The following is a 13,362-nucleotide window of genomic DNA, read 5'->3' on the forward strand; positions in this document are numbered from 1 at the left end:
ATCCAACAGACGGTAGCTTGACTCAAATTGGAAAAGTTAAAAAGGTACAAATCGGTATTGAAAATTTCCAGGTCACACAAATAGGCTTCAGACTATCTCAAGAAGAGGAAGCAAAGATTGTCAAGATGTTAAGAGACAAAGTCAATATTTTCGCATGGAAACCATCAGACATGCCTAGGATTGATCCGAAGGTGGCATGCCATAAACTCTCACTCGATCTGTGGTAAAAAGTTATGGCCCAGAGAAAGAGAAAGAATGGAGAAGAAAAAAGGAAGACGATCACAAAAGAGGTCGGAAAGCTTTTGAAAGTCGGGTTAATACAAGAAATGAAATATCCTACATGACTGTCCAATGTGGTCAAATATATGCTCTCTTTATACACTCTCTGACGGAGTTGTTACATTTTGTAATATTCCCATGGCATTTTTAAAAATGTAAATAAATAAATTAAAAAAAAAACATAACTTTAAGTTATTCAATACTGAAAAATACAAAAAAAAAAGAGGGCGAAGAAGGATAAAAATCCAAATGTTATGTTCTAAAATACATAAAGATGGTGAAGAAGGATGAAAAATATGGAAAATGATAAAAAAAAAAGAAGTTAAAACCTTACCGTTGATTAAAAAACATAAACAATATACAGTTGTACTTCCTTCATCGCTAAATATACCATGATAAGAATTGATGAGCACAAAGACAAATAAAGAAGATTAAGAAAAGAACAAAGCATATGTACTTCATTCTTTGCTAAATATACCATGATAAGAACTGACGAGCACAAAGGCAAATAAAAAAAACTAAGAAAAAAATAAATCAAGGAGAGGAAACCGATCATACTTGATAAAGAAGATGAACGTGAAGCCAAAACAGAGAAGTTATAAGTGTGACACAGTGACGGATGAAAGTTTTAGATAACAATGTAAAATGAAATGACTTCTATCTCTAATAAAACTTCTCTGAAAATTAGAAGATAGTTAACAAAATAAATAAAATAAAAATGAGAGATAGAGTTTTTGAGAATTAGATGAATGTAAATCTAAGATTCGAAAAAAATAATTAAAAATACTAAACTCAAAGTGATTAGTAGATCTACATTGAATTTTTTTTAATTGGAGTAAGATGCATGAAATTTGTACCAAAATCAACGTAGTTTCAATAATTTGGTGACTAAAATATTACTATCTCTATTTTTTTATTTGTCATTTTTTTTTAAATTTCAAAAATCAAAATATTATTAATTATAATTTAATTTAAAATACTCTTAACTAGATAATAAATTTTTTAAAGTACTATAAATAAAATAAATATTATTTTTTTTAGAAATAAATAGTTTTTTTTTAAATGTAACCTGATAGTAATTTTTTTTTTACTTTCAGCTTAATAATCTAGAGTTCATGCACCTTATTTTTTATGAATATTTTTTTTAACATTTTAAACTCGAGTAATGTTTTTTTAATCAAAATCGAATTCAATATTCTTCGATCTTTTTTAACAGAAACTCATTTATCACCCGAGTTTGAATCTAATTTAATAAATTTTGTTTGGTTTAATAAATTTAATAAGTATTTATTATCGCTCACACATTGAAGTACTGAAATGATTAATTTACCGGATCCAATTAATTTCAATTCAAGTCAAAAAAATAAGCATTGTTTTACACATTCATTCTTTCATCATACCAATTCCAAATTCCAATGGAGAATCTTCATGAGGCAAATCATAAACGACAGGAGAGAGAACTCGACGCACCAGAGTCACCACTCTCTTCCACAACCATGGCCTCCGTTGAGCAGCCTCTGAAGAAGCGAAAGTTTCACGACTCTCCACCATCGGAATCACCACACTCTCCGCCGCCACAACCGCCAGGAACTAGCGCGCCCATTCTTCAAACCCTACCTCCTCCACCTTTGTCGCAGGAGGAAATTCTCGAGAAGCGCAGAAACAAAGACGCAATTCGAAACCTCTATGATGGTTACAAGCGAATTAAACGATGTCTCCTCCAGAAACAAGGTCCCTCCACACCTGAACTTGATCACAACTTTCTTGCTCTCATCGCTTCTTCCAGAGGTAACCTTTATTTCCCTTTTCTGCTTTCTACAGTCTTTGTGTTGTTCAAGTAGAATTTCTTCTTATATGAATTACTTGTTAACTAGGGTTTTAGGATGTATTTGAAAGTTGTGAAATCTTTATTTTACTGGAGATGATTGTTTTTAGCGAGTTTACTGTAGAATTGAAAACCATTGAGGAGTCGTTAGTTGTTTGATTTCCACAAAATGTATTTTCGATAATTGACTGCTGTGGTGTTCCTTTTAAGTAATGTTGGAATATTGAAAATGGAAAAAATGATCTCTAATCTTGTTTGGAAATGATATGTGATCGAAATTTCAGTTCACAATTGAAATCGTTTGTGTGATGGTGATATGTTCACCATTCAGCTGATCTGTTACATGCAGTGAGGCGTTTCTTTTTGCATGTTAGCAAATTTTGGAATCTCTCCTTTGAAGGCCAAATTAGTTTCACGAAGCACAAGATATTTAGGTTCCAATTATTAGAGTTTGACCTAACTCATCCTTACAAAACCGGCTTGTAAGGTGAGGGGTGCCATTCTATAAACTCTTTGTCTAACCAATGTCTATGTCTAACCAATGAGGGGGTGTATTGAAAAGATTCCAAATCCCACATTGGTTAGACATAGAACCTCTAAAGAGTTTATATTGAGTGACACTCCTCACCTTACAAGCCGATTTTGTAAGGATGAGTTAGGCCAAACTCTAATACCAATACCACCTCAAATAGTCATATCTGTACATCATGTGATGTGATGTGATTTTATCACCTAATTAATCACGCAAGCAAGCTATATTCTATTGCTCATAATATAGGAACTGATAGAAAATTCTCCATGATTGGAATTAGAATTCTCATTTTCTCAAAGTGAATCGTTTATAATGTGACAGGTTGTATGAGTGTACAAAGAGTTGTGGCCGATTTAATTCCTCGATATGCTTGTCACTGTCCAACAGCTTTGGAAGACGCGGCCAAAGTGCTTATCAATATGCATAACTGGAGTTTAGCATTGATCAGTAAGGAAGAGGATTCCAATGGCATTGCATTTGAAACTGCTAAAGCCTGTATTTTCGGATTGGCTGATATTTGCTATGCTGCTTCTTCGGTAGCACCAACATCAGCTGTAGTTAGAGGAATTCGCTCAACAGTTTTTCAAAATGTGCTCACCTTTTTCGTTGCCTTATTTGAGGAAAAGGATTTCTTAAGGATGATTGACAAGAATTTCCTGAATATGCAAGATAATCCTGAGGTCTTCTCTGAATTGGAACGAAATATTTTACATCAAGATGATTCTTCGTTGACTAAATTGTCCAAGTTCCGTACATTATGTATACTTTGGATATTTTTTTCTCGTCCAAAAGAATTGCTTGCAGCTTGTTTGGAACTCTTTGCAGCCACCACAAAAGAGGGAACTTCTAACGAAGGAAAGCGTTTTCTGAGCATGGTAACTAGCATGCTTAATGATGAAGAAGCAGTTCGCCTTTTGGGTAGAGCAAATGATGGGCCTAAATCATGTAGCGATTATATTGGGAAAGGCATGAAAGAGATTGAGGTCGGCGAGAAAGCTATAACCGATGACAACCATATATCCGATGCTATTCGAAAGAGCTGCTTGCTAATGCTGGTGATACTTCGTGTTTGTTATTACTTGCTTTTATGTATTTTATGTTTTGTCATGTTAGGTTTTTTTTTGTAATGACTTGCTTTTATGGGAAGACCATGCTTTTTTTAATGTGATCTCTCCCTCGGAAGACTATGCCCTTATCTATCATTTAGACTTGAATAGCCTTCTCTTAAAATAGCTGTTCATATATTATAGTAGTTTAAGTTAACTTGAGGGCTTGTCTTACAAAGCAGAAAATATTTATTATTGTCATTATGTTAAAAACATATACAATTGACTCAAATGTTGATCCCGAAGACAAATCAAGGAGAAATTTGGAATCAAATTTTAAATTACACTTCTCCCCCTGAAGGTGATGGGGGATGAAAGACACACGTTTACGGAAGGCGAAATCCATAGAAAGAAAGTATCAAAGACTTGGTGAATAGTAGTAGCATTTATAGCTCTCTTTGCCAGAGGCATAAGTATATCCCCCAAAAGATGCACCTGACTACACAATAGTCCAACATAGTTGGACGTGGTTTATGAACACGGACAAAAGCAACACACCTTAAGACCTGAGACTCAAAACTCTAGTCTAGACAATAATAAAAACAAACGAAAAATGTGAGAAACAAGACTAATACTACCTAGAACACAGGATATTACTACATTGGGTAAGGGAGGGCTCATGGATCTTCTCTCTAGCTCGAGGGTATCCAATACTATATTTTTCTTTTCTTATCCATATTATAAGGAGATTTCCCTCCAATCCTTTGTCATTTTTCAGTATTAATTCTACATTTCCATACTCTGTTTCCAGAGTGGCTGTTGTTATATTCCAATATTTCATTCTATTTGGATTGTCATGCCATATGGAAAAGTATTTTGAAATATTATTGAATTATGTGAAGAGTACAAACACTAAATCTAAATATATAGATTAAACTCTAATTGACAGGCTTGATTAATGAGCCTATTGCAAAAGTTGCTGATAACTATACTAGTGTTTTTTTGTTATTTTATTTTCTGCTGTACTAGTCATGGCCGGGCTTTTTGATTGCATGGTTGAATTTTGATATGTTGTTATTAGTTGCTTTCTGTGGGGCATATATACTGCTGGTAAAAGAGCTGCTCTGTTGAAAACTTAGTCCTTTTTGTTTATATTGTTTAATTTAAAGTTTTAGTTCTAATTGTTTCTTACCTGTGAGACTTTTTCATGGCCTTTCTCTATAAGGTTCTTAACAAGGACCGCTCACTGCGGAATTGGACTCTGCGTCGATGTAAAAAGTTACTTCACTCGCTCACCAATGCTTCCCAGGAAACTACATCAGTATTACAAGGAATTCTTGGAATGTTCACTCAGCAGACCGAGTTAGAAGACTGTCAAATAGATAGTGATGAAGATAAATCTGATTCTTCAATTTTCGTGAGTAGAAACTATGGGATTCCTAAGATGTCTGAGGAACGTGAAAGTATTGGCGAAACATCACAAAAAGGTGATTTTACTGATAATGTTTCTGACAAATATGTGATAGCTCATTGCTCTGCAATTTCTCTTGACAATGTTTCTATATTTGAAGCAGGTTCTCATTTTGATAATGGAGGGATATCAAGGTCTGTGGGTGTTGAGAAAGGTGACATGCCCCATGTTAGATGTCCCACACCTAGGGACTATGTAAGCCATCAGATATTCTCACCTACAGTTAGAACAGCGGTAGATTTTAGGAGTAATTCATTCGATGGTAGAAATGATTTCCCAATTGTTGAGAAAAATCAAGTTTTAAATACAAATTTCAATTCACCTCTGTCGAGGTCCTCTAGTGGAGCTGTCAGCAATGTTCTGGCTTCTCCGAATCATCATTTTATGTCACCAACTTCATCAACCAGGAGTCAAATTGTTTGGTGCTGTGACGGGGATCCTGCTGCTGTAGATGTTGTCGCTGCTTCTAAGCAGCTATGGGTAGGTTGTGTAGCACCTGACATGCCTGAAAGCCATATTAGGTTTCAATTAGAGAGGTTTGGTCCTATTGAAAAGTTTATATTCTTCCCTTTGAAAGGATTCGCTTTAGTTGAGTACAGAAGGATTATTGATGCGATAAAGGCTAGACACTTTGCACCTCAGAATTTTCCTTGCCGTGTAAAATTCATGGATATAGGACTTGGTACTAAGGGTGCAATGAATAGTGTGGCGGTTGGCTCTAGTTCTCATATTTATGTTGGAAATATTTCCAGTCAATGGGCTAAGGATGAAGTTCTTCATGAATCAAGGAAAGTAGTTTATAAGGGTCCTCTCACATTTATTGATCTTAGCTGTGAGTGTGCATTACTTATGGAGTTTGAAACCCCTGAAGAAGCTGCCTCTGTTATGTTGCATCTGAGACAGCTCCGAAGGGAAAGAAGTAGTTATAACCCACATTTTGGTCCTGGAACAGTTAATGTTGTAAGTGGGCATGCTTATATGGATGGTGCAAGACCTTTGCCCACCCCTGCCCATCTGGACTTCAAAGTCAGCAACTCTGCTGGATCACCTCATGCTCGAACTTTACACGGGAGCCCTGCTGACAGTAGTCAAACAAGAATGTCTCACTTGTGTAACATATTAGCTTCATTGCGTGCAAAGTATAATATTAATCAAAACACAGGTCCCCATGATAATTATATGACTGGAAATAGCTTTGCTTCTTCCATGCGTGAGGAAGATGCAGTGCCATCCAGCACTCTGTGGATAACTATTCCACATAGTAGCTCCCAGTTCCTCACAGATGATGAGCTAATGAGTATTTGCAACCTTGCCATTGGAAACTCTGGTTTCATTGCACGGTTGACACAAGCAAAAATTCACATGGGATATGGTTGGTTTGTTGAGTGTAGTAATGTTGATGGTGCAGTTTCTGTCTTAAAGAATCTGCGTGGTTGTCCAGGACTGTTCTTCCAAATAGAATTCAGGTTACACAGGATTAATCTTTTTAATGTACATACACACAAGCACATCAACATATTTGATGATTTAAGTGTGGTTCTTGTTTGTTCTTTTTTTGTTTGTAAACATGTCTCGATGTCTAACCTTGTTCTCACTCACCCCTTAGTCCTAACAAAAGGCCCCAGAAACAAATGCATGCATGCCATCTTCATTTTCTGAAATGTTTGAAATGTTTTATCAATTATTAGTAGTGTGGGCTTAAACCCATACAAATACAACCAAAAGTAAATTTTACAACAGTAAATTTTCTAGAACTAGTGAAGATGATATTTCTCCCGAGCACTTGTATAGAAGGAAAATTGAAATGATCTTGCAATAAGTTAAATTACTGTTACTAATATCTTCTTTCATAAATTGAAATCAACTTCTGCATTCAGTTGTCAGAAGCTTTCTCATTTAACTTAACACAACAGTTACCTATAAATTTGTAAGTTTTTTTTTTATGACTTGGATACTAAATACTTATTTCAGTTGAAAAGCTTCTACTGGCTAGAAGCTAATTCAAATCGGACCATATATATACATTTTGATAATGCTCTCCATTGGTGTAAATTATTTATGTTTCACACCACTTTTAGTTGATTTTGAAAATTGTATCCATGTATGGCATTTGATTCTTATTTCTTTCAACAGCTTTTAAATTGTTTTATAACAAGTCTTTTGGACAACTAGTAGTATTTACTAATTTGTTTAGTTTTTCATGTTCCATATCTACACAGCAAACCGGGAAATCAGAATGCTGTACCATTTTCAATTAAACCTGAAAACCATGCTATGGAGCTTGTTTCCCCCAGAATAAATGCTGAGAATCATAGTAGTGGAGTGCATGGTGCACCTCTCTCTCAGTCAAACTGGCACTACCCTGATTCTAGGGAGATATCAGAAGCTGGAGTAAGGAAACCTGATGGTTATGATCATTTATCGCTGGATCCTCATCGAGGTAATATTCTATGGTTATAAGTACGGCCTTTTTGTGTCATGGAATTATGTATTAAATAATAAAATCAGTTGAAAATTCAATTTCTGGTTTACTACTGTGTCTATTTATTAAACGGAGACTCTCCTGCACCAGGAAATGTTCCACATGTACATTCTGGAACACGTGGACCTTCCGTTCCACCACCACCACAACAAATTCAGTCATCTTCTTTCACCCACCCTGTTTATGCTCCTCCAAATGGGCCATGGGATCCTCCAAATGGGCCATGGGATCCCCATGGAATAAATAATCAGTTACCTGTCAACCAATTCCAGACAGCTGCAATGCCAAATAATTTTAATGGCAGTCCTTTCATATCTGCTTCAGTAACTCCACTTGCTCAGATGCAAGGAACTCCAATGCAACCCTATAACCAGCAGATTCCTCCGTTAATTGTACCACCACCTCTATCATCTTTGCCACCTCATCAGCCTGAAATGCCACCTCTTCACCCACATCCTCCTTCTCCTTCTCTGCCACCTCTACCCCAGACACAACCACCATTGGTTCCTCCACCACCCGGTTCTCCTCCTCCACCTCCTCCACCCTTGCCTGTCCAAGAACCAGTCAATATGGAATGTTCGGAGCAGCCACTGCAGTATCAATGGCAGGGAAATCTCTGTAAAAGTGGAGTCAGCTACTGTACAATTAATGCATGCAGAGCAGATTCAAATATTTGCAGATATTCGAATGCCATACCCGAGCCTGCCGAGTAAGAAGTCATCTTTTGATTCTTTACTGCTCAGAAATTTCCCCCCCTAAAAAATATGCTTGTTTAAATTTCTTTTTTTTTCTGATGCAGATGGCCTACCAAATTAGACATGACTAAACGCACAGATTTTCGACATGTGCAATCAACATTTGCTGCTACTCCATCTCATAGAGTGAGTTTTCAAATGTCCTATGGGGCTGTTCCCTGCCTTCTCAAACATCACATACTCACTATATCATGAAATGTTCACCTAATTTGTTGTTAATTTAATTGATGTTTTATTCCAGCGTATTACTTCAGATGACCATCCTCACCCTCAGTGTTTGATCTTAGGTTTATGTAGCTCAATATTAAAGGACTGTGTTTACTTGAGCTCGTGTAGTCCCTGCTACATCCTATGGTTCCTATCATCCCTCTTGTAACTAACCTAGCTTCCGCTATAACTAACTGACAGCTACTAGTTAGTTAGCTTACCATCAGCATCTAGACCAATCTATAAACAGATTTTAGCTTAACGCAATTCTTTAGCAATTACATTGAAGCTCATTTCAGAAAATATAATTGTTCAGTTTCTACCAGATTCTCTCTATCTAGTTTAGATTTCTAGTACTCAGGGTACTGTAACATGTACATAACTAGCTTGCTTTTACCCCCACTTTGCTCCCTTGTATGATGGGATATACTTATGATTGTTACATTGGTTTATTGCTGTTCTTTTACTTTTCTACTGCACACCATTCCAAACATTCTATTGATATATCACTTCTAGTAGAGATATGGCCAAAGTGGCCGTTAGAAGGCTTTGGAAAAGCAGTGGTGGAGGAGGGATTATTTTAAAAAATGTAGAGGAAGATCAATTAAAGAAAACGGAAAAACCGGAAACAGAAAAGATGAAAGAAATCAAATAAGGGAAGATAGGGGAAATGACATAAACTGAAAAAAGAAAGAACAGAGGATAGTAGGTGAAAGAAAGGGAGTAGAGAGAAGTAAAATAACAGGAAGAGAAGAAAGAAACTGAAGAAACATAGCTTTGTGCCTGAAAAGGAATTTGCCTGAGGAACGCCAAAGGCTTGCTGGAGAGAAGAGGATGGAAGCAATTTACGTTGAGGTTTATGGTTTTAAGTATAAGGTCGTGATTATATAGGAGTCAATCCTCGCCAAGTCTTATGTTTTCTTTTTTAAAGTGGTCATGTGCAGTTGCTTTTTTAGGTGTTATGATTTAAAAAAAAAATCCTAGAAGTACTTTTCTGCAAATGCTGCTACGGAATAGAGGCTGCTGTTGCAGTGGTAGCAAAACAATCAGTGTATTGGAGTTTAGTGTTTTGCTCAAACCCCACTACACAATAGTGCTATAGGGGAGCTATAGCTGCTATTTGACAACATTGTCCAGTTATGAAACATATTCGTATGTACTGCCCTGCCCTGCCATTTCGTGAATCTGACTTTATTGTGTTGACTTCTGATGCAGAGAGAAGTATGCCGTTTAATCCCATCTTCAAAAAGTGACGACAGAAGGGTATGTTTTCGTTTCATCATTTATTTTTCATTTCAGGATGGCATTGTCTTACAAATGTGCACTGAATATGATTTTAGTTTATCCTTACAGTATGTTATTACTCATTTAGTGAGACTTCTAGGAGCTGCTAAATTATCTTACAAGTTCTAGTCTATTATGTTAAAATCCCTTTGAGAGATGTTGTCATAGTTTTTGCTGAATCCTGTTCTGAGCAAGGAATGAGAGAGCTGTTTTTAACTGTTGGCTGACATATGACATTTATCCCATTTAAGCATATTAAACAAAACATATCCTGTCTCTTGGTCCCTTCTTTAAGGATTTGGTTCTTTTTAAGTGATGTGTTTGTATTTAGTAGTATAGTGTAGTGCAAGATATAATAGACTAAATACTAATCCCCCTGTTCGAAGGGAAATCAAGAAACAAATGCAACAACAGTAAGCAAGAAACATGGAAAGTAATCTTAGGAGATAGTCTAAGATTGAAAACTGATCCTCGAAGATAAATAGAGTATTCTAGCATAACATCAAGATATTATGAGTTACTATTTTATTTTTCAACACTGTCCCTCAAACTAAAGCTTACTGATGCATTATCCCACATAAAAAATAAATAGAAAACCAAACAAAAATTGAGCTCCACCAAAACTAATGGCTGGGAAGACAACTCAAGGATGTAAGAAAAATCAGAGAGAATTGCTATAAAAGAACCCAGCCATACAGCTGGAATGACCATCAGCCTTAAAGAAATTTCATGGCAGACAATCGAGTGAAGCAAGGTCCGTCCTTCTCAAAAATGCATCTGGAAGTGCTTCTAACAAATAGTATTGAAGACCCAAAATATTTAAGTTGATAATAAGTATTAGAATTGCTTCTATGACATAGACGAAGCTAGTGCATTTGGAGCGAAGATGGGACCAGTGCTTCTGGGGCCAAAGCTGAGGCCAATGTATCTGGGAAGAAGATGGTGCAAGTGCACTTGGGACAACACCGGGTTAGCAAATACACAATGCTCATGAATGGCACAGAAGAAGTTGCAGTAATAAAAGGAACTCTAAATTGAGGTTGTAACAACAGGATGTCATGATCATTCATAGGAGAAAGAAAAATGCATCCAAAACAGGGGAGATAAAAGGGTTGTTTCCATTGAAGCCTTGGTGCCCGCGGCATGGAACACAAAACTAAGGCCAGATCTAGAACCACGATTGCAAGATGACACTGTCGCTGAAGATCCAGTTGATCGAAGGCTGGATGCACTGTCACATGCAGCAGTGATGGGGAAAAAGTGAGAAGTCACTTAAAGTGAAACCAAACTCTAGATACCATATTGAAGTTGTGGGATTTTAGATAAAAGGAGAAGATAAAATAATAACTTTTGAATATTATTGATAATAACATCGTATTGACTTGATAATATTGACTTTGAATACTAATCCCTATTTCTAGTGAAATCAATATGCAAGATATTCGAAGAAAAGCTAAGGTTGCAAACTGATCCTAGGAGATAAACCAAAATATTCTAGCATAATAGATATTTTATTTTCTAAGTAGTATTGATATTCCAATTAACAATTACAAATGTTACACTTTTCTCTCTAGGTTTCACCCTTCAGTGCAGAGAAGCCAAATTCTTTTTTCTTTCAATATCCTTGCAACATTATAAATCATTCACACATCACAACCATGAACATTACGTTTACATATATATGAGTGAGAGTTGGAATTTGATTTGTCCTTGTGTTAACCTCGTATCTGTCAACCAGTTTCAGGATTTCATATCATACTTAAAACAGAGGGATTGTGCTGGAGTTATTAAAATCCCAGCTTCAAAATCAATATGGGCAAGGCTGCTATTTATACTTCCTCATTCACTTGAAATGTGCTCGTTGCTGTCTATTGCACCCGGTCCATCTGAGTGCCTAATTGCCTTGGTTTTACCCAAAGAAACAAACTTTGAGTGGGAATGATATCTGTCCTTAATTATAGGGTAAGATCATTGAGCAAAACAAATGTATGTATGCTTTATGTTATTTGCTTGACATGTAGGATTCTTTTTAGAGAGGCAAATTGGTATAATTTTGGGATGGGATTCTAGCCTAGAATGGATCAAGCCAAATATAAAAAAATATATAATATGGTATCTGATCCTCTTTAAGATCCTGTATGTAGGCTATCTGCTATCAGTTTTCGACTATCGGACCATTCGGGTCATGCTATAGATGTCAGGTCCTGAATATGAGGGGGATGTGTGTTCGGAGTCCTACATTTGATGAGAGATAATCTTAATATGTTTATAAATAGAGGTAATCCCCACTTTATAAATCCGGTTTGTAAGGGGAGTGGTGTTAGTCTTTATAAGTTCTAATAAGGTTTTATCTTTAACTTGTGAGACTTGGCGTGTGGATATAAAATGTAGGTGGCCTGAACTGATAGGCTATGATACCATCTTAAAAATTATATTGGATCTTAAATATATATTGTGTCTATCTCAATAAATGTGAGACTTTTAAAAGTGACATGTTAAGTTCATTATCATCTTTATCAGACAATAGTTTCTTTAATTTTAGTTGTGTAGAGGTGTCAACAACACTGCTCAATCTGGCCCCACCTAGATTGGTTAACAATGGTTTGCAGGTTGGGTGAGTTGGTTCATTACAGGTTTATGGTCTAGCGAGTTGGATGTACCCCAATCTCTATTTTCCTCCCTATTCCGGCCGAGGTCAAAAGGTGGTATACAGGGAAGTTGAACATTTTGTTCATTTTTTTAAGTGAGTGGACTGGCCTGGATTGACCAAGGGTAATTAACCTCAACCCACAGGCTTAGTGGTCTATTGACGATAATGTTACAAAATTACAAATGGATGTGAAGTTACTATCGCATATCATTTGTGAATTTTTACATGAATTTTGAAATCATGCTAAGGAAATACACCAAGTATAGAAATGTATAAGATGTCAATCTTTACATATTTCAATGACATCAACTAATTTTAGTTTTTGTAAAATTTCAGATATTAAATATCGAGCCAACAGTAAACTTTGCAACATAAATATATGATAAAAGGTTATTGATGGATGCAAATCATCCAAGCACTATAGTAGTACATTTTGGTGATCTAGTTTGTGTAATCTAAATAATTGGTTGATTACAAAACTAATAGGAATAATTGACATTCAAATTTAGTGATCGAGATTTGGTATTTTTAATTCAACTAAGACATTTTTTTAGCCTAATAAGCTAGATACCCAATACAAGACTACAATCGCATGCATTCCGTTTCTTGTTTAGCATCTTCGACATTGCTTTAACAGGCTACCATAGCTGCACTGAATAAAAATAGATTGTTTCTTTAAAGAAGCTGGCAATTAATGTTTATATTAGTCAAATACTATATGTATATTTGAGTTGGTGGTATAGAGTGAAAAGAAGTGAAATAGAATGGAATTAGATAGCATAGTTTTAAAAATTACTAGATTGCATTCCATGCGACTCTAGAAAAAAGGAA

General features: G+C 35.8%; 1 protein-coding gene across 2 annotated transcripts; it reads left to right on the plus strand.

Annotated features, from left to right (window-relative positions):
• The first annotated feature begins 1,578 nt into the window (after positions 1–1,578).
• Positions 1,579–12,327, plus strand: LOC127098645 (uncharacterized). Of its 2 annotated transcripts, XM_051037292.1 has the most exons (10): positions 1,579–2,067; positions 2,958–3,691; positions 4,908–5,169; positions 5,257–6,619; positions 7,373–7,593; positions 7,726–8,344; positions 8,435–8,516; positions 9,813–9,860; positions 11,620–11,843; positions 12,026–12,327. In XM_051037292.1, the coding sequence occupies exons 1-9, from the start codon at positions 1,695–1,697 to the stop codon at positions 11,821–11,823; spliced, it is 3,906 nt and encodes a 1,301-aa protein (XP_050893249.1). In that variant the 5' UTR covers positions 1,579–1,694; the 3' UTR covers positions 11,824–11,843; positions 12,026–12,327. The 2 variants fall into 2 exon arrangements, with proteins under 2 accessions (XP_050893249.1, XP_050893248.1); XM_051037291.1 differs by having other exon boundaries at positions 11,620–12,327.
• Positions 12,328–13,362: the final 1,035 nt, after the last annotated feature.

Source organism: Lathyrus oleraceus, chromosome 6, assembly GCF_024323335.1.
Source record: "Lathyrus oleraceus cultivar Zhongwan6 chromosome 6, CAAS_Psat_ZW6_1.0, whole genome shotgun sequence".
NCBI lineage: Eukaryota > Viridiplantae > Streptophyta > Magnoliopsida > Fabales > Fabaceae > Lathyrus > Lathyrus oleraceus.